This window comes from Crassostrea angulata, chromosome 2 (assembly GCF_025612915.1).
Source record: "Crassostrea angulata isolate pt1a10 chromosome 2, ASM2561291v2, whole genome shotgun sequence".
Classification (NCBI taxonomy): Eukaryota; Metazoa; Mollusca; class Bivalvia; order Ostreida; family Ostreidae; genus Magallana; species Magallana angulata.
Window position 1 is genome coordinate 74086870 of NC_069112.1, and position 22319 is coordinate 74109188.

Below are 22319 nucleotides of genomic sequence, written 5' to 3' on the forward strand. Positions count from 1 at the left end.
TTAATTGATAATTGGAATGCTATTATTTCCGCCAGTTTTTGTTTAAATTTTAAAGGTGCTTTGAAAATAAAGAAAACAAAGTTATCTAACACAATTAGTTATTTAAAATACTATTGTTTCAATAATTTTGTAAAAAATTGTTAAAAAGTTCCATTTATCTTTTTTCAACTAACTAACGATCTGTGCTACTTTAAACAAAAACAAATATGATCTCCATATTTATAAAAATCTTATTGTAACTATCTGCAAAAATCCATAACTAACAAGGAATTTGGAAAAAAAGGATTTAAATAACCTTGAATATAAAATAAATTTCGAAAACTCCTAATTATATTTAGATCAAAACAAAGATGAAATAAAACAAATACACTTTAAAAAAAAAATCATTGTTACCTTTACAGGAAGAAAGGATCGATGGAAGTGAGATTCGTGTAGAAATATATCCTCATTTACGAAACTAAATGAGGTACCCAAAGGGGCAATTGCTGGTGTTTGATAATACAGAAAAACTTTATGGGAAAAAAACCCCCAAAATTTGGAAATTATTTTAAATGATATATATTGTATAATATAATGTATAATATTGGTTTATGTGGGGTTCATCTCTAAAAGGGGAATGTGTTACTTAAATCATAAAACCTATACACGCGACGTAAATAAAACGGATTTTTCTGTCGCTGGGGATTGCTGTTTCCCTTTAAGTAACCCGAAGGTCGCGGCCTTTTAGAACTAAATGCATGTTGAAATTCAGAACAATGATACTGCTACATACAGTAATAAACACTATGTTCTAAAAAGATACTGCTTCATACAGTAATAAACACTATGTTCTAAAAAGATACTGCTACATACCGTAATAAACACTATGTTCTAAAAAGGATGACAAAAAAATATGTATGATTAAAAAGTCGCAATCTTGTCTGGAAAAAAAAATGATTTACGATGTGAACAATATTTTTTTTAATTCTATCATTAACTTAAATATCTTTGTGTATGAAAGTCCTACTTTAAAAACATATCTCATTTTTAAAAAAAGAGTTACAATTTTTTTCTTTTTTGACCCCACACTTTTTCATCTAATTGTTATTTCCTATTTTTGATAGTGATAAAAATAATGTATCAAACATGATTTTCGAAGATCATATCGTATAGTAAATTCCTAATGAGAAATGCAGTTTTAACTCTGTGTAAAAAGGAGGTAAACAGTGAGTGTATGAACTAGGAAAGAAAAAAAACGAAAGAAAGAAAGAAAGAAAGAATTTAAAAGAGATATAGTTAGGTGAAATTTATGAACTAATAGAAAGAAAAGGTGAGAGAAAGAAATGGAATCCGTGTATCAAAGTTCACACTTAAGATGCTACCCCAATTTCACATTATCAGATAGTTTATTGAGATAAATGTCGGCCCAAATTACCGACACCCCTCTCTAGGGTCAAGGTTACAGTCCCTCGGTGTCCCGTATGTTATCTCCCCCCTCGTCCCTATCTCGGGATTCCTACGTCGTATTTGTCTTGCTCTTTATAGCAACAACTTCATTCTTTGTTATCAAGCGAACATGGGGAGGGGATATCTTCCTTATATTGGAAAATTTATGACAGATTCGGTGGAATGGGTTGTTTTTCAATACACGTTCTTACATGGACTTAGAATCTAGTTTAGGGTTGTTTGCGCTGGATAAAAGAGCTATGCGATCAGCTGTTTCAGTACTCTTATACTTTTCTATATCGTTGTTCAAAATTTATATGTTAATGGTATCAATTTGGAAAGGTATTAAACAATGAGTTGAACATAAGTTCAGCAATATCGTAACTTATATAAGAAAATATTATGAAGCTTTAAGCATATAGTGGTACTTTGATTTTTAATAAATATTTAATTATAAACTCTTTTACGCGATTGCATTACTGCCTACCCTCGAAACTTCTTCATAGCCTAACAATTGCCGTATTTAGTTGCTAGTGTTTAGTGAGATTTTACAAAAATGATTATCAAGTCCTTTAAAATCACGATGCCGGTCACCTGTTGATGAATGAACATCACAAGATATATAAGAAGCACGTATCGCATCTGTCATGCATATATAACGTGAGCCATCACACTGATATTGTATCAAAGATATAAATATTTTATATATTGACAACGTATATTCGCCCCCAACAACGGAAATGAACATCTTAATTTCGTACATCTATCTGGCAGCGTTGATATTTTCTTCCTTGGCCCGTGTACCGGAACTGGATACAGAATGGGCGTTATACAAGCAAGAATACCGGAAACAGTATTTGACGGCAGACGAGGAGACGGAAAGGTAAAGAAAACATGTTTTGAAAATACGTTTAAATATACGGTTATAGCGGTTATAGTGTATATACGGTTATATAGCGGTTATAGCGTATATACGCTTATAGCGGTTATAGTGTATATACGCTTATAGTGGTTATAGCGTATATACGCTTATAGCGTTTACTGTTGTATACGCTTATAGCGGTTATAGTGTATACGTTTATAGCGGTTATAGCGTATATACGCTTATAGCGGTTATAGTGTATACGCTTTTAGCGGTTATAGCGTATATACGCTCATAATGAAATGACGCTTACAGCGACATGATTTTCAATCCTCGTGACTTTATTACATGTTGTACATTTGACCAATACATCGAATTACGTTTATCACAAAGCAAACAAAAAACAAACAAAAAACGCCCGCCCCTAGCACTTTGTTATAAACGTGTTTTACTGTAAACTGAGATCAAATTACTTTTCATATACGGCGGTTTTACGATGCGATGAATTTATGAGAGAGTTTAAAGTGTAAAGCTTGAAGGGCCTTATGGTGTTCATAACATCGTGAGAATTTAACTGAACTTTTTCATCTAATGGAGTTCTAAATTGGTTGACATTAGGTTTGTTTTCAGGATTCCTTATAATGCGCTTTTTGGCAATATTTTTATTGTTGGGCAGTCAAACAAATCAAAATTCAAATTAATTCAAACTGGCGTTATTAAAATACTGAACCTCTTTTAAAAGTCAACATTGCGTTTTTTAGACGTGATATCTGGGAGGCGAATTTGGACTACATCAACCAACACAATGACGAGTTCCAAAGGGGAGAGCACTCGTACACATTGGGTCTCAATGAATTAGCCGATCTGGTAACCTTAAACATAAAAAGGCAGATATATACATATATATTGTTGATTATGATATTGAGTTGCAAATGACATTATTTTTTACAAATCAAACATGATACATTATGACATTATTAAACTTGCTAGGATAGGGATATTTTTCTAAACGAATTATATCTAAGTAACAGAAAAGTTCCAAGATTATAATGGATTACAATATGTATAGGGTCGTTCTAGTTTGTGAGTGTTCTATTCAAAGGAATGATTGCTTTAGGGACAAAATGTACGGTGTAACGATAGATTATTTACTTTTTGAATGTTACATTTGTAATCATCAGAGTCATGAAGAGTTTTTGCATCTGTATGGAGGAGGAATCAGACCACGTGACTCAGGATCTTCAGACCCGGATACGGATATCGTAGTAGACACTTCCGGTCTACCATCAGAGGTTGACTGGAGAAAGGAGGGCTGGGTTGGACCCGTAGGAAACCAGGTAATATAACATTAAACCAGGTAATATAACATTAAACCAGGTAATATAACACTAACCAGGTAATATAACACTAACCAGGTGTTAAAACACAAAGCCTGGTAATGTAACACTAAATCTAATAAAATAACTGTAAAGTGTCTAAACCAGATTATATAACAGTATAGGCCGTATTAGTAGCCTTTAATATGATTGATACATTACTCTTGGGGGAAAAAAATCTAAAATGAGGCCTGTTTTTTGCACTGAAAAAAAGATTTGTTTTTTTTTTTTTAATCCTGATTTGCACTAATACTGTATCAAATTAAAAAGGTAATGATATAAATGAGTTTTTGTTTTGTGCATTGAATTTAATCACAGTCATTTTTCGTGGCATATTTTTTTATAGCGATTGCACAGTTGATATCTTCTCTACTTTGCAAAAGTAAAAACAAAATGTGACTTGTATAATTATATAGAATAAGTATATGAACTTCTCGTGACAGAAAAAAAATTAAATAAATATTTCAAAAACATTATCTTAGATATGAATGTTTTTTTAGACATAAAGAATATGATTATTACTAGCATACAACTTATTTTAAATTCCCAGTTTGCTTGTGGATCTTGCTGGGCGTTCACGGCGACAGGTGCACTAGAGGGTCAAGTGAGGAACAAGACAGGGAAACTGATTGTCCTGTCCGTGCAGCAAATGATGGACTGCAGCGAAAAATGGGGTACGTTACGGAAACTGAACGGGAACGTTATGGGACAAGTGGAAAACATTATTGGGAAAATGGTCACATTATGGGACAAGTTGGATACGTTATTGGGAAAATGGGTCACGTAATGGAACAAGTGGGATATAAATTTGGGAAAATGTGCCACGTTATGGTAACAAATCGGGACAAATGCAGTACTTTATAATAGAAATAAAAGAGTTCGTTGTGTGTACGTCACAGGAACAAATGGGGTACGTTTAGGGACGAATAGGGTACGTTGTAGAAACAATTTGGGAACCTTACAGAAACAAGTGCAGAACCTTAATATGGGAACAAATTGCGTAAGTGATGAAAGCAAATTGGGTATGTAATAGGTTCGTTGTGTAGACAAATGCCTAACGATTGTATAAAATGTCGTCAAATTTTAATATATATTTCCTATAGCCTAATATCTATTTTGCATTTCTCAACTAGAATTCTAAATTGCAATATGCCAAACAAAATAGGCTTAACTTACAAGTCAAGCTTTTACTTAAAGGTAATCATGGATGTGAGGGAGGTCTGATGGACGCCGCCTTCAAGTATATCCACGACGTGGGAGGGATTGAGAGTAACGCTAGTTACCCGTACAAACCCGCGGTAAAATGTCTGTTTTAGTTACCCCTACAAACCTGCGGTAAAATGACTGTTTTAGTTACCCGTACAAACCCGCGCTAAAATGTGTTTTAGTTACCCCTGCAAACCCGCGGTAAGGTGCTTGCAGTATTTGCTTGGTTTTCTGGCGTTGAAATCTTCAGCATGTGTTAAGGTGGTATTGGACACCTGTCCATATTAATGTGCATGAAAGTATAGTTTTATCAAAATACCTTCACTGGTTTAGAATTTTGAAATGTTACAATGTATTACCGAAATATTTCAAATTTGCTTTTTTGAAAGATTATAATTATATTAGCCCCTGTGGGATTCGAAATCATGACAGTTAATGCTCTAAGCTCTTAGGTACCAGGTATGGAAAAGAAAAATATATCAATTTATGCTTGATTTAATTTTCTATTTCGATAGAAAGTAAGTTACAATATGGGTATGACACATACAACCTTAACAATTTCGTCAACCTGTTGAATGATACCTTAATAAATGCTGAAAAATCGATATAAGCTATGATTTTGAGAATTTTTCCCGGAAAATCAATTCTTCAAACTTATACACTTATCTTTTTACAAAGGTTAAATTATATGACTGAACAAGTTCATTGCGTCAGCTTCTTTAAACATCTTCTTCTATAGATATGTTATTACTATTGAAGGAGGAAAAATGCAAGTTTAACAAGTCCGCTGTGGTTGCAAAGGTCAAAGGTTACAAGGATCTTCCAAAGTCGGAGGAAAGTTTGATGGTTGCCGTGGCAACGGTTGGTCCAATTTCGGCCGCGTTGGACGCCTCCCATTCGTCGTTCCAGCTCTACAAGTCTGGGGTGTATGACGAGCCCAACTGTTCCTCGGGTCAGGTAGACCATTCTCTGGTAGTGGTGGGATATGGTTTGATGGACGGCAAGAAATACTGGATTGCAAAGAACAGGTACATATCTTTCATTTAGAATGTATTATCTGTAACTCATAAAGTTTTTTTTAATGAATATGTCGCTTAGGCTTTTTGGTTATCCGTGTACACAACTTTGAGAAAATAGATTTTTTTTTCAATAAATGGCAAAAGATTTGTTAAACTGATTTTTGTTTGTACAAGAAAAAACCTTCAATAAATATATTTCAAGTTCTGATATAATTTGACAAAAGCATGTGAGATGACATTAGATATCCAAGGTCTCTTGGCATTGACAAAAAATAGGCCCTAAACCGTCTCCCATTGCCAATAAAAAAAACCCGTGTGCATAAAAAAACCCAACAAAAATCGATCAAAGTTAAAAATCATGAGGCAGAATTATACTTTACATTAAAACATAAGCAAGAGTAGTTTAACAAGTAATGTGAAATATTGACCTTACATGATTGCAAAGCAATTATTTATGTTATAATGACTGTTTACCTTATTGTTAGTCCCGTAAAATATCATGCATTAATTTGAACGATAATTAAGCTTTATTTTAGTGTGCCCATCTTATATTCAAATTCATTATACTTTCCCGTTAAATACTTAAATTTGATTGGTTTAAACGCATTTATAATCCGTTCAATTACCCTCAGCGTTAGCAAGACACTTGTCAACGGGTAACACAACGAATTGTTACATGCGCGTGAGATATGCGCCCACCGGGCGCCGTAGAATTAACGACAACGGTTAAGTTTTCTTTTGAATTATGACATCCGGTATAATAAAATAAATAGTCCATGTTTGGGAAAGCAAAAGTCAACCGACGCGAAGCGGGTGTCAATTTCAACTGTTACCCTCCCAAACAGGCACTATTTATATAATCATAACAGTTAGTGTATATCATGTGCTATATCTTGTTATCTATTGCAGTTGGGGTACATCTTGGGGAGACAAGGGATACATTTTGCTGTCAAAGGACAAAAACAACCAGTGCGGCATAGCGAACACCCTCAGCTACCCCATTCTGGAATAAATTCTACATCGGTACATCTGGAACATTGAATATTCCAAAGACAAAGTGTATAAGTTGGCGTGTGAAGAATACTTGCAAAAATGGTGTATTTTAGAGTTGTTTTTTTATACTTGCTTTTTTCTATCTTATGTTCGAGGAACATCGAAAAAATAATAATATCTGTTTCCGTTTAATCACTGACTGTCGAGAGAGGGCTGTTAGAGAATTTTCCATACGTGACAAAACTGGATCTCAAATAAAGCCAAACGTCACGGCTCTGGTTTGATAGAAAAAACGGATTTTTAAGGAATTTTCGATAATTGAATAAAAGAATTTAATCATTTTTTGATCAATTTGAAACTTTACTTGCTACATTGATGTTATTCTGAAAATAAAAGGAAAACAATTGCTTTGAGTCATGTCTGAATTTGGAAAAAAAATATATAATGTTAAAAAAACGAAACTGAGGAAAAAAATAAAGTTGCAACTCAAATAAATGTGGAAACATCGATGTTCACTTCTACAAATCCAAAACAGTTTTTAACCGGGTTTTCCAACGGAAAGATCCGATTATTAAAATGGTGAAAATGGCGGGCGGGTGCCAAAAGGGTACACTCATTATACGGATTACTCCTCCCACAGTTTTCAAGATAGGAATTGTTCTTTTGCAGATATATTGTACATATATCAGAGGTGTGCATATTGCTAGGATTTTGATTTCTGATATGTTATAAAAAAATAACACAGCTTTTGAACTTAGTCTTTTTTTGACAAAATATTGCATATAGGGTACCCTCATTGTACGGATAACTCCTACTACAGTTTTCAAGATAGGAAGTTGTTCTTTTGCAGATATATTGTACATATAAAATATAATAATATATACTGATAATTTATGAAAAAAATACCAGCTTTTGAACCTAGTCATTTTTCGGCAAAATATTGCATATAGGGTACTCAATTTGACTGGATACGGTTGGTAGCAGGCTTGGGGTAATGCTAAATGTAATGGTAATGCATTGCAATGCATTACATGTTTTCAAAGTAATGCTAGTAATGTGTAATGCCTCAAAATTAGCATTACAAGTAATGCTAATGTAATGCATTACTTTCCAAAATCTAGTGTAATGCTGGCATTACATGGCATTACTTTGCATTACTTTGCATATTTATGCATGTTCACTTTTAAAAAATGTGATGAATAAATGAATAGTTGAAATTGAATTTGATTAAATTTATTTTTAAAGAAGAAAGAAACAATTCTAATTAAGTAAAAAATGTTTAAATTGTACATGTTTTATTAAAAAAAGATTTTTAAAAATTCTTTTTTGAATTGTTTATATTACTAAAGATAACAGCACAATTTCATAACATTTTTAAGAGTGTTGTAAGTTATTAAGAGTTTTTAATCATTTAAACAATTTACTCCAATTAGTTTGCACTTCAATAAGAAATGTGTCAACAACACACTATGCCCCCAGGATAATCTAAGTAAGTAAGTTATAAGAAGTGCTAAACACCCCAATCCCCTTCCCTTCGCTATGTAACAATAGAGTAGGAGACAGACATGCACCTTTAAAAGCAAAATGAATGCACTGTCCATCCATGATGAAAATAAATATCACTTCCAATATTATAACCCATTTGAAAATAATTTTACTTATTTTCTCTCTCTTTCTCTCTGTCTCTTTGTCTCTCTCTCCCTCTCTCTCTTGTATAATAATTACACTGTACATTAGTTTGGACTGATAGAAAATACAAGATTTATGTATTTAATCTATTATTGCACTTAATATATCCTAAGATAAAGATCGTCAAACAGTATTTTCCAGCCCAAGCTTTGACTGCTCCTGCAAAACATTTATTTAGTATAGCCCGGAAGATGGATGCATTCAAAAGATGAACCCTTTGAAACTTCGATCATAAGTGCAACAGCAATCTTTTGTCTTAAAGTGTCCTCCGTAAAAAGAAATACGATTAAAATATATTAAGAAATATAACTGGGAAAAATCATCTGTTTATAAATTAATAAAATTAAGAGTCCAAAATTATAAAGATTTGTGTAATCTGGGGATATATCTATATTTAGCTTTTAAAAACCGCAACATTATTTCATAAATTGTTTTTTGTTACGCATGTAATCCTGTGTCTCTATTTCATATCTCATATTGTATCATGCCAAATGTCTATATAAATATAATTTTACTTATGTTATATGTTGTTCATATTGCCACAATATGATTATATATTGAGCAAATAAAGAATGACTCTTGTTTATTCATTGAATCTGAACCTGATACTAAGCATGAAGCTGTAGATATGTTAAAGAGTGTTGTATATTTGAAACGTTTGCAAAAACTCTTTATTAGCTTTACTTTAAAAAAAAAAGTAATGGTAATGGTAATGCATTACTTTACTCATGTAATGGTAATGTAATGCATTACTTCAAGAAAATCAAGTAATGGTAATGGTAATTTAATGCCCAAATTCATGAAGTAATGGTAATGTAATGCATTACTTTACAATGTAATTCGCCCCAAGCCTGGTTGGTAGTGTTTATCAATTCAGGGTTGACATGGATTATGGATACAGTTCAAATAAAAGAAAACCCGGTTTGCTGTCACATTGACAGCTTTTCACTTGTTTTAAAGAGTTCATTGACAATTAGAGTCCAAAGTCCGCTTCATGTTAATGCCATATGAAATGTGGTTTAAACCTTATCTAAGACTGATATAGCCACTTTAAGCATCCGTGTCATCTCAATGTTTACTATTGTGCGAAGTTTGACCCACATTGAAAAGATTTGCAAAGCTTAAGAAAGACGTATATTAGAGAGTATTTTAGTTGCCAAGTCGTTTAACATAAATGGTGATTTTTACACGATAACATCTGAGCAAAAGCAAAACTGTTTTTGTCATACATTAGGCTAAAAAAGTTAATTACATCATAAAATACCATTACTTGACGGCGCTGGTATTTAATGAGAGCATTGAATTTGACAACCGAAATTTCGGTTAGTTTTATCATTTTATCGTGTATTTCAATATAATTCAAGATAGAACCGTTCGGGTGGGGTGGGGGGGGGTATTTATGGCTAACGATGTATCACTTATTACGACACAAGAAAATGCAAATTCCAGGAATGATATTCATATCACAACAATTTATTTTACGAAACTCGCAGACCCATTTTCTTGTCTATCAAACAACCTTTTAGAAAGAAATACAAATAAATATTTACGATAACACTATTTTACGATTCCATGTACAATGTACATGTATTTGTATTATATCTAAGAACGGTCAACACATTTTGATGCATGTACATATGTTGGAAAAGCTTTCAGATTGCATGCTGTCTTATTGCGATTGAAGTTTATTTGTGTTACTTTGAAGCATAAAATAAGGTTTACAGGGGCATGGTTACGATTTTGGTCAACTTTTATTTTTCTATTGTTAATGTTTACAATGCTTGAGTTATTCATTTCTGAAAATTTGAATATCAGTCGTAGAGGTGTAAGCAGGATACAGAACTCAGTCACAATTCTGAGTCACGTAAACAAAGCTCGTGCCCTGTTTTTGTTTACATTGGTAACCGGTAAAAGTTTTAAGTTCTAAGCCTAAATAAATAGTTCTTAAGCGTTTATCACATTTATTTAGGTCTAAAACTAAAACTAAAACTAAAACTTTTATTAACCACAAATGAACACAAAAACATGTCATCAGCTCTGACTACAAAATAGACTTGTAAGCATTGTATCTATTTATTACTTGCTCGCTAACCTCAAATTTTCGTTGACCATTAGAAAAACCTAATAGAAGAATACATATCAATCGATAACGGACTTTTCAATTAATGTTACCCTTTAGAGTTACTTTAATACAGCATTGTACGCAATAGAATTAAGATGGAAAAAATCGTTTAGCTCGAATCGAGACCCCCCACCTCTTAAAGACATTTATCATTTTTTACTTGCAGTAATAATTTTGTCCTGGAAAGTTGTTAAAAGGATAAACCTTATTATGTAAGTACATAAAAAATATAAACTCCAATTAATATCATGTCACAACGAGTCAACTAAATTTAAATATAATGAAAACAAAAAAAAAAGAGATTAGAAACAACACTGGTGTTGTTTTAAAATAAATTTATTTCAATTCATTCGTACAAAATTAATACAAAAAATACAAAAATAATTTCTTTTTCCTATATTCGAGTTATTTCCCTTTCGAGAAGAATAACGTCCCTTGGTATACTACATTGCTGACGTTTACACAGTTGGGTAGCTGGCAGAGGTAGCAATTCCACAGTTGTTTCTCTTGTTTCTGGACATCATGATGTACCCCTTCTGTCCCCAGCTCTCTCCCCAGCTGTTGAAACAAAAATTAAAAATAATAAAATTATATTCTTTGACATTGTCTGTCCGACCAGGTTTAAAAAAAAGAATACAAAAATATAAATTCTTAATTCTTAACGAATGAATGATACGAAAATCAAAATAAAGATACAGAAAAAAAATATTAATTTTTATAATTGTTTATTTTGCTGTGAATTGTAAAAATTTGATGACGTCATTACCTATTCTTAACCAGCCAATAGTCTTTGCCGCTCTCTGTGCCGTATCCTACCGCCAACACGCCGTGATCCAATCGGGTCTCGCTACAGAAAAACTCGTGGTATACCCCGGATCTGTAGAGCTGGAAGCTCATGTGACTGGCATCAATGGCAACAGAGATGGGGCCGACGGTAGCAACGGCGCTTTGAAGATCTGATTCACTCTTGCTCTTGATATCTGTGAATCCACTATCTGTGGCTCCTACGTTGGCGGCGTTGAAACGACATTTGCCGTTCTGTGATAACAAAAAGGGAGAATTTAATAATCTCTGAAACGTTTTTAACATTTAAAACACTTTTAAAACCAGGGGTTCTTTTTCACTTCATGTAGCTTAATTTAAGACGTCCGTAAAATAAACCTTTTATACATTCTAGGTGATGTTGTACTACGAATGCACTTGATAGTCCCTAGTATCTCCAAAACCCCTTTCCCAATATTATATGTGGGGTTTTTTCATGGAAGGAAAAAACAAATTCAAGTAAGACTAGTTGTATCAATCGTTCAGAAGATCGTTACTTGGTATAACTAACAGGTAACTACCTTGGCTTCATAAGGGTAAGAGGACTCGGTGTCGATCCCGCTGTTGTCTTTGATGTACTGGAAAGCGTCATCCATCAAACCGCCTTGGCAACCGTGGTTACCTACAGAGGAAATTCGGACAATTATCAAACGGAATTTAAAGAAAACTGGGAGAAGTAACATGCAACAAAAAACTATAAATCAGGAAATCTGTTATTTGTTTACAGTGTCTAAAGATTGAGATGGTTTTTTCTGATACTGGGTTATCACTTTAAAGTTCTGAAGATAACGATGTTGAACGATGAATTAAAAAAAAAACAACAACAGGTAGTGACAAATTGTCGTAATATTCACAGTTTTTGCACTGTATTGTTCTATTAATTTAAAGTTGTTCAACCAATACGTATTACTTTACAAATTTTGTCAAATATGATTTACTAGCACTGAGAATTCAACATTTATAATTTTGGTCTTCAGTCATCAGTTCTTGTGTAAGAAACAACCTTGTTGTACAAGTAGTAAGTCGTACCTTGTTTTTGAGAGCAGTCAACCAAGTTTTGTTCGGACAAAGATGGCAGCTTGCCAGTTTTCTTAAAAGTTTGACCTTCCAGTGACCCTGTGGCGGAGAAAGACCAGCATGACCCGCATTGACCCTGGAACGAAGGTCATAGTACAATACGTCATAAAAATCAGAGAGTTTAGCTGCTTTTCAAGTGTATACTATGGATAATTATAGGTTGTACTGTTTAAACAGTATCGACCCATTGAGATACTTATACTACTCGCTTTGTGTAAACCTTTATAGTATCTTACAAACAGAAACTGCAGCTATTTATCAAACAACAATGAGTATGAAGGTTTCAAAAATCAAATGTTAAATAAGTACCTTGTTTTTATTGTTGGTCTGACTCAATTCAAATAAAGTATGATTTTTCAAACAATATATACTTTGAAAATAGATGTAAGGCCGAAATAGCAAATTGTTGAAGTCAGTGATTTTCTGTATTGGCTTGATCTTTTTTTTTCAATGTATGTGTGACTGACTTAAATACTTAGTTCTTTTTCTAATAAAAGAAATACTGTTTGGAAAACTATTCGCTCGATGTATTTTTTTGATCGGCTTCGGTCGATCACAGTTGTGCACGTAGGAGGCTTCCGGCATTCTTAAGTATTTGCGCACGCATATTGCGCCTCGCACTACTTTGTTTTCTATGTAGTGTCAGCTTCATGTAATTTTTTTATTTTTTGTAGATTACTGAAAAAAACGTTATTCTAAGGAGTTTGCCTTGATATAAAAACATTCATTCAGTAACATAATAACTCAAATCCAATATATGCGTGAGGATTTTAATCGGAAATAAAGTTTAATCATTCCTTGCTATTTCGGAAATCAGAGAAACGCTGTTATATAATTTTTTACTTATCAATTGTTGCATGTAATGCATTCGGCATACATTAACATGAAGCTGACCAATGATATCACGTGCCAAAAGGAAGACTTGTTTTAACTATACCTGGTTTTTGATTGGTGTGACGTATCCCTTTGGTCTCCAGTCGACCGTGTCGGGAAGATCCCCGATGTTTGACGGAGGGAGGTAAAGAGATCCGCGGCTAGTGCCGTTCCTCATCTTGTAGCCGTTCATGGTACTACGGAACTCCTCATTGGTCTGTTATCAAAGTGAAAACATATTTATCAAAGTGAAAGTAAAGATATCAAAATGAACGTAAGATATCAAAGTGAAAGTATAGATATAAAAATGAAATTCCTAACTTATCACGAATAGAATGCAATTAATTTTTCTGTTGTAACATCTATGGATTTTTTATCATACCCATTCACGAACACATTAACTCGGCACTGTCTCTACCCAGCATTCAATAACCCTTACTCCTATGTAGTCACGTCCCTACCATATCTCCACTTAGTCTGTATATTATTCCTATGTCAATCATCGGCCAGCTATTGTAGTGTTTATGTTAACTCAGCCAGTAATTCCTTTAACTAGCCTTTTCTCCTTTACTCGCCTATAATTTACCTTTCGGCCACATATACCTTGTCTTTAATCTCTCTCTATTCGTCTGTTATTCTAATAACCGTCTCCGTATTCGTTCATACCAAGCCAGAAACTGTAGCCCCTGTGTTAACCAGGTCTCTACTCTCACTTACCATGTCTCCATACTCGTTCATTCCCAGCCAGAAGCTGTAGTCCCCGCGGTCGGCGGCCAGATTGTGCTTCTCAATGTAGTCCAGGTTACCCTCCCAGATCACACGCCTGTTGTGGTTATAATTATAACAGGAGTTGTAAAAGAAATAACAAAGGGAAATTGGTTCAGAAAAAGTTGAAGACGGAGGATGTTAATTACATTCAGTTGAGGGATGACCTCAATAAAATGAATTCATATGAAAGAATATGATTTGAATTCTGATACAGTATCCGAAAAGGGGTTTCTATGTTATAGATAACAATTTGCAATTGCTATGCCAGCACTGTATGAAAGTGTTTTTTTTTTAATAATCCGGAGTTTTTAACTTGAATTTTACCTTCTAGCTTCCTCTTCCGCTCCATACTGCTTTCCATGAGCCTTAAGGTACAGTTGCCATTCTGAGTCCAACTCGGATTTGGGTAGTCGGGCGAAGCACACCGCAACCAGAGCCGCTACTACAGCAACGCGCAACATCTGCCCAGAAGATCAAAGAATGTGAGCAACACAGAGAATATTGATTGAGAGGGACTGATTCCATATTTAAATAGTTCGCCATAATATATACGGTGTATTCGGTCATCCATGTGCAACTCGTGAAAATCTCGTGCAACACATGGCATGTGAGATATCGCGAGATGCAAACAATTAAAACCATGTGATTCCAATGCTAGACTTTCTGCATGTGATTCTTATCTGTAGGTTATCATGGATTGATATCGTTTGGATAAATAGCAGCAAACATATATTGTTTGCCAGCTGATAAATTGCATAACTACTCTATCATTTTGACCTGGTTAGGTCAAGTTTGTGTAAATACCATACGTACTCTCATCTGAAGTCTCGTTAAAGTCTCGTCGAATACAATGAGTTGATTTCGATTTTTAGAACATGCTCAGATAGTGTAGTTTATATGTACATTTGATATAAGGCTTCAGTAAATATAAGTATATGCAATCAGGGAGAAACATTTTATATAAAGAGCGAAAATTGTAATGGTGACGAAAAGATTCTCCACACGAATCTTGACATAAGTACATGTATCCGAGGTCAAACTAAGTAGGGGAATTCGCCGCGTCATAACAACTACAAATGTCGTACAAAAACACAAAACTTAGAGAACTTGTTCTATTTTTGATAAGAAATTATTAAACTCTATTCATCATGCTGCATGAAAATGTAACGTTTTGGCGACATACATTTATTTGGTTACTAAAACAAATGCAAGTTTGGCTTGCAACATTCAGCCCAAAGTAGTTATAACAGACTTCTCGTATCATGAAAACTTGCAAACGCGAATTGATACATTTTGCTCATCTTACAATTTTTGCTTTAAAGTCAGATAAATTTCACTGTTTTATTAAGATAGCCTTCATGATTCGACTTATCACTAAAATCAACTTATTTGAATTTTACGATTTCTACTTATTTTGTGAATAACTTTTACGTGCAAAATTATTTCCAAGCCAAAAATTAAAATTAAAAATTAGATAAATGCAACATAAGTCACAAACCTTGTAGATCTGGAGATAAAGCGTCTTCTTCCCCGCTAAGATAGGAAACAAAGTGCAGGGGATTCCACGAGGTGGTCATGTGATAAGATGGTGTCACGTGACGGGAATATATTTTGCATATTGTATTTTAGTATGGTTTTTGCTAATATTTTCAATATTAGATTTTTACACGGTTATTTTTTTATTTGTTTTCTTTTCTTTTCTTTTCTTTTTTTTTTTTTATTGCTAATATTTTGCATATTGTATGTTTTTGTCGGATGTTTGCTAAAAATTTGGATATTGATTTTAAAAACTTTTTAAATTTTTTTTTATATCATTTTGTCGTATTTTATAAGAGATCAAAATGTAGGTGTAAGATTAAGGAAGAGTTAACATGAAGGAAACACATAAGATTAAAAACTAAATTGAAATAAAAATCATTTGTATCAGAAGTGATATATTTTACTCGCTGGGTATAGTTTTCTTGTACAATATCTGCCATTAAAAAGCTCGTTAGGGCAAAAAACTGACTAAAAATGAATAAATGGAAATTAAAAAGACATTGTTTTTTTTTATTTAATAAGGGCGGTGCATGAACAAATAAAGTCAAAAAAAAATATCCCGCATTGATAAATCGACTAGCATTGATATAAATGAAAACTCAGCACTGGTATAAATATGAATTTCAAAAAAAAAAAAAAGATGAACAGGAGATTCGACGACTTTCAATGATACATATTTATCAATTTTCTATGTGACGTGACCTCAATTTTTACACAATCCTCCGTCACCCATCTTACAGCGGGCCTGGGTAAACACCCCAGCTGATTACCTGTCCTTCAGATACCTGTCCGGGTTATTAGTAGTCTACCTGTTATCTTTTATTGTCCAGATAAGAGAAGTTTATTATGAAGATGAAGATTTTTGGAGGAATTGCGATTCAATTTCGCGGGTTCTAGGGGGTATCTGACTTTCGTAAACCCGCCGAATTTAGGTCATTTATACCAAATGTACCAATTTAAGGACATATTTATCAAGACAGAAACCTTAACGAGAATTATAAGAGATATACAACGAAAGAAAATTTTGCATTATTCTACATAAAGCAATTTTTATCGTAAAATTTCAGAGTTGTCGTCCTTTTCCAATATCAGTTTTCGTTATATAGCATAATGTCTACAGGGTTGTGTAATACAGGCAATGATATATCTATGATTTCCGTACACTGATTGACCCAGTATTGTTGGCTTTTCATTTGCTTGTCTGTTTTCTATTCTTTATTTCGTTCATTTTTCCTTCTCTCTTTCCTGTAACTTGATAATCAACCGCATTATTATCTACATGTTTAGTCCATATTGATTGAATGGATACGTATTTTAAAAAAAAGTTTATGATTTTGAAAAATATCCTCACCGAAAAAAAAGAAAATTCTTTTAACCTTAAAGAATTTTTTTGATAAAAATAGATATTCTGATTTTTTTAATATCAGAACAACATATTCTCTCTTCGAGACTCCAGGAACCACTTTTTAATTAAGGAAATGATCACGGATGTTAATGTATTGAAAAATCCCCCTCACAAACAAACATTACATATGTGTTTTCATATTTTTTTTTAATTTACCCACTTTTCTGTCTCTCTCTTTCTTTCTCTCTTTCTTTCTTTCTTCTCTCTCTCTCTCTCTCTCTCTCTCTCTCTCTCTCTCTCTCTCTCTCTTTGCACGTAAGTATGTAAATTCCTAAATTCAATGGAAAATATGTGCGTGTGTGTGTTACATGTGGAAGTTTTTGATCGATTATTAAAATGTATTCTTCCGCAATTCTAATCTGATTTTAATTCATTTCCGAAATAGAGGTGTTTTGCAACCAAAGTTCACTTTGAGAAGTAAGTTAGTGGGGGGGGGGGGTTCTATTTTTCCCTTCAGGAAAACTGCTACGGGTGTAAGTATTTGTAAAATATTTCCCTTGCTTTTTATTAATGTTTACACAAGACCATCATTATACGAGCGATATCTCCACATGGCGAGCACGCGGAGTCAGCTGATCGGTCACGCGCAGGCGCGATGGGATTTATTTAAGGAGAAATTCGCCGAGTATCTGAACTGTTCTACCCTCAGACCAAGGTAAGAAACTCTACTCCTCTCTGAGTGCGATAATTCTTCCTTATTATTATTTTTTTATTTATTTTTTTTTTTTTTGGTAAAAGTGTATCTCGATTTTTTTTTTATAATTAATAATTATTATTTGAGGGAAAATAACGAGCAACTGAAGTGGTTTAATGCACCCTTTTGAAGTTAAATTGCTAGATTTACATTATTCTGCACTTCACTCTGGCGAATCAGAACAGAAAAATATATGGACAGACCATCTATACTTAAACTTCTGTAACATAGAGCTAGATTATTCACTTTTATTCACTTCAATTATCTTAGGTCTTCATATAGAATATTTTGTTTTGTAATGAGAAAAATTAGAAAGAAAAAAAAATTATGTTTTTTGTTACTTTGGGCTTAATATTTGTTAGTGTTAATTACCTTTACATATGTATATGATAACAAGCATTATTGATTTGCCAAAAGCAGCAAGTATTATATTAAATTAGTTGATAAATGAGAATATGGCTTTGACTTTTGCGGCATATGTTTTGCCACCAAAGTAAACTATGCTTCTAGAAATCAAGGTTGAAAACATCATTTAATATTATAAATAAAAAGAGAAAATATCTACAAAGTTTGATTATAGGTGTGAAAAATGTGTATATAAATGCTGAAATAACAAATATAGTCGTAACAAAATAAAGTCGAGAAGAGATGATTATGTAAAATATTTTCCGATGTCACATTCTAACAAAGTACATGATTTAGATAACGGTTTAAGTTTCTAATATTTTAATAACATGAGCACGTTTTGGTATATCACTGTAGCTTACTAGTTACTTACTAACTGACTCGTGTTTGGTATCTACTTGTGGAGAAAATAGTCTTTTTTACCTTACAATTCAACTTTTGAAGACAAAAATGCGTTGTGGTTGTTAGCTTGCGTGCGGCAGCTTCCTAGAATAGCTAGCATGTGTGGTATCAAATAGTTTAACTCTCTATTTGTTTCTTACAGATGAACACTCTCATTGTGGTAGCTAGCTTGTGTGTGGCAGCCTTCGCCTCGCCAATCCTGAACAAGGATTTGGACGGTGACTGGGTCCTGTACAAGCAGACCCACAAAAAGACCTACAGTCAGGACGAGGAGCAGATGAGGTGAGGACCCCGATCCCGATCTCTAAACCCCCACCGCACCCCTTCCTTCCATTTTCGTTAAATCATGTTGTTATCTCTGTAATTATTCATGGGGATTGAGTTTTCAAAAGGACATTGTGTAGAGTCTCTAGACTTTGTTGAGTTTGCATGAAAAATGCCTGTACCCTCGAATAGAGAAAGAAACCATTGTAAGATAATGAAAAATAATCAAACGTTTAGACATAACGTCACTTGGACAAAATATCATAAAAAAGAAAATGAGAAATACAGAGAGAAATAGAAATTAAGCAAGAACATGTAAAGAAAAAAAATAATATATATAATTATTATATGTATGTTAATTAAAAAAATCCCCATGGCGAACAATCCAATGTGTTTGTACTGTAGTCGTTTGTACAGCATGTCCGTTAGTATGTGTTATCATGTTGTTATTTTGTTGTTATTATGTTGTTATTATGATGTTATTTTGTTGTTATTATGTTGTTATTTTGTTGTTTTTAAATGTTGTTATTATGTTGTTATAATGTTGTAGACGTCTGATCTGGGAAGACAACGTGAACTACATCCAGAAACACAACCTGGCGGCGGACCGCGGAGAACACACCTACTGGCTGGGACAGAACGAGTACGCCGATATGGTGGGTTGAGTCTAAACCTGTCAATCAAAACGTCTGAATAATAACAGATTATGACGTTTGTACTAGAGCCTTTAAAATTTTTGAAGAAGGTTTACATAGGCTTAACCTGTTACCCAATACACTTGAATTCTCATTGAAATATGTTTAAATTAAATTTTACACTTTAAAATTGGATTTTGTTCATATCTTCAGACCATTTTTGAATTCCGCGCCATCATGAATGGATACAAAATGTCCGCCAACAGAACAAAAGGCGACCTCTACATGTCTCCAAGCAACATCGGTGATCTCCCCGACTCCGTTGACTGGAGGAAAGAGGGCTACGTCACCGACATCAAAAATCAGGGTCACTGTGGCTCTTGCTGGTCCTTCTCAGCCACAGGTTCACTTGAAGGTCAACATTTCAAGGCCAGCAAGAAACTAGTGTCCCTCTCAGAACAGAATCTCGTTGATTGCTCCAAGAAAGAAGGTAAAGAAAAACGAAATCCAGAATCGCGATAAATTACTTCTGAAACAACACATTTCCTTCATATTATGGTATTCAATATCGACTAAAGCGTCATAACTCATTTTTTTAACGGTTAAAGCTATTGTTTGAGAAAGAGTAAAAAATCGCTTAAAGCTTCAGGTAGATAGAACATGAGTTTACCATCTATTCTGCTTTGATGAACTATTCTGCTTTTTGTACAGCGGATGCTTGGATATTTTTATAGCATGCGTTGCAAATATGTCAGTCAACTGATTGTAGTTTTACTCCAGCAATGTGTTCAAAATTCATTCTGCTGTCCGAGAACACTTAGTATACCAAAACTTCAATTAATAGTTACGTGTCACTATTATTAGATTGATCATTTCTTTCTATATACACAACCTTTCAGTATCTGTTGCTGTCTTTCTCAGGTAATCATGGATGCCAGGGCGGTCTTATGGACAACGCCTTCAGATACATCGAGTCCAACAAAGGAATCGACACCGAGGAGTCCTACCCCTACACAGCCAAGGTAGGACCTTTAGTCTATAGTCTATATAGACACTTCAGTATATAGTCAATATAAGCACCTCCGTCTATAGTCAAGGTAGGCACTTCAGTCTATAGTCAATGTTATCACTGTAATCTATAGTCAGGGTAGGTTTTGAAGTCTATAGTCAGGGTACATCCTGTAGTCTAAAGTCAAGAAAGGTTCTATAGTATAAAGTCAAGGTAGGCAATTTAGTCTCAAGTCAAGGTAGGTAATGTAGTCTATATTCAATGTAGTCCCTGAAGTCTATAATCAAAGAAGGCATTATGGTCTATAGTCGAATAGCTTCTCTTTGTATTGTCGGATTTCAATGCTCAAATGTCTATTGAATCCCAAAGGTCTATTGTCAACATTCATTTTTTCCCCAAATTATTCGTAAATTTTTATGTAAAGCTGACATTGTTTTAGTTTCCATTGCCATGTGTATAAAGTTGAATTTTATCCATAAATTATTAGTCTGTGTTCTTTATTCAATACTATTTAATAAATGCAGCATCTATGTATGGATGAGAGGATTTCTATTCCTTGTTGTTAGTCTAAAGTTGAATTTTGATAGTGAAAAGAGACGGCCAACAATTTTCTGCTTCTTTGTCTCTTGACATTTCTCCACCCTCAATTGCAACTTCACTACCCCTCTTGTTTATGGAGAAAATCATTTGTTTATTGGGTGTTTTTCTTACTTAATTCCTTTGTCTCTTGATAATTCTCTAACCCTCATTTGTAATATCGCTATCCCTCTTGTTTACGGCCAAAATCATTTGTTTACTGGTTTTTTTTTTTATATTCCAGAACGGATTCTGTCACTTCAAGGCGGAAAACGTCGGCGCCACTGACACCGGATACGTAGACATCCCCCACATGCAGGAGGACAAACTCCAGGAGGCCGTCGCCACCGTAGGTCCAATCTCGGTCGCCATCGACGCCGGCCACAAGTCGTTCCAGCTTTACAGGGAGGGAGTGTACAGCGAGCCAGCATGCAGCTCCTCCAAACTCGACCACGGCGTGCTCGCCGTAGGCTACGGAACTGAAAGCGGCGACGACTATTGGCTGGTTAAAAATAGGTATGAAGTCATTTAGTTTAGAAAGCAATATAATCTGATATTAGGATTTCGTTTTAAGTTACAAACTGTTTAAATCGATGTCACTGACATACTATTTTGTTCTTTCACAATGCTTAAATTAATCTAGTTTTTACTTAATGAGCTTTAATATTTCTATTTTTAGCTGGGGTACATCCTGGGGAATGCAGGGATACGTCATGATGGCCAGGAACAAGCATAACATGTGCGGTATCGCTACACAGGCTAGCTACCCCAAGGTCTAGACTCCGCCCAATTAAAACCCGCCAAATTATGGGACCACGCCTACTTCAAGGGTGTGACCAATCATTTCATTCTCTCCTCCACATTTCTCTTTCGTCATCATATATGTATTTGTTTGTTTATTTTGGACTTTTTATATTTCAATAAAAAAAAAAAAGAAACAAATGAATTTGTGTTATTTTATAAATGTATTATTTTGGTATAGCAACTCGTCTTTTGTTGAGCTCTCGTCATGAGAAAAACATTGTGTTAACAGAAGGTCAAATTATGTAAACACGGTAATAATCTAATTGTCTATTCCTATTAAAACTGTTCGATGAATTTTTTTGGCAATATCTTCAAAACCGAAAGCATCATGCGGGGAAGTAATGAAAAAAATGG

The 22319-nt window shown here is 33.9% G+C and overlaps 4 protein-coding genes across 4 annotated transcripts in view; 2 read left to right on the top strand and 2 right to left on the bottom strand.

Annotated features, from left to right (window-relative positions):
• LOC128173511 (procathepsin L-like) overlaps nucleotides 1-538 on the bottom strand; it is a 6087-nt gene extending 5549 nt beyond the window's left edge. The window contains exon 1 of the mRNA XM_052839211.1: nucleotides 394-538. The gene's annotated coding sequence lies outside the window, so the exon portion shown is untranslated. The remainder of the gene's footprint in view (nucleotides 1-393) is intronic.
• Nucleotides 539-2078: 1540 nt separating this feature from the next.
• Nucleotides 2079-7287, top strand: LOC128172005 (procathepsin L-like). The gene is made up of 7 exons (XM_052837777.1): nucleotides 2079-2308; nucleotides 3049-3154; nucleotides 3469-3624; nucleotides 4214-4337; nucleotides 4861-4961; nucleotides 5629-5897; nucleotides 6798-7287. Exons 1-7 carry the CDS (start codon nucleotides 2166-2168, stop codon nucleotides 6898-6900), a joined length of 1002 nt encoding a protein of 333 aa, XP_052693737.1. The 5' UTR covers nucleotides 2079-2165; the 3' UTR covers nucleotides 6901-7287.
• A 3723-nt stretch (nucleotides 7288-11010) lies between these two features.
• Nucleotides 11011-15889, bottom strand: LOC128171480 (procathepsin L-like). The gene is made up of 8 exons (XM_052837247.1): nucleotides 15731-15889; nucleotides 14557-14693; nucleotides 14182-14287; nucleotides 13529-13681; nucleotides 12544-12667; nucleotides 12036-12136; nucleotides 11459-11730; nucleotides 11011-11250 (listed from the first exon to the last, which is right to left on the bottom strand). Exons 2-8 carry the CDS (start codon nucleotides 14691-14693, stop codon nucleotides 11151-11153), a joined length of 993 nt encoding a protein of 330 aa, XP_052693207.1. The 5' UTR covers nucleotides 15731-15889; the 3' UTR covers nucleotides 11011-11150.
• A 1808-nt stretch (nucleotides 15890-17697) lies between these two features.
• LOC128171478 (procathepsin L-like) lies at nucleotides 17698-22046 on the top strand. The gene is made up of 7 exons (XM_052837245.1): nucleotides 17698-17831; nucleotides 18820-18959; nucleotides 19492-19597; nucleotides 19790-20066; nucleotides 20498-20598; nucleotides 21406-21677; nucleotides 21841-22046. Exons 2-7 carry the CDS (start codon nucleotides 18820-18822, stop codon nucleotides 21938-21940), a joined length of 996 nt encoding a protein of 331 aa, XP_052693205.1. The 5' UTR covers nucleotides 17698-17831; the 3' UTR covers nucleotides 21941-22046.
• The last annotated feature ends 273 nt before the right edge of the window (nucleotides 22047-22319 follow it).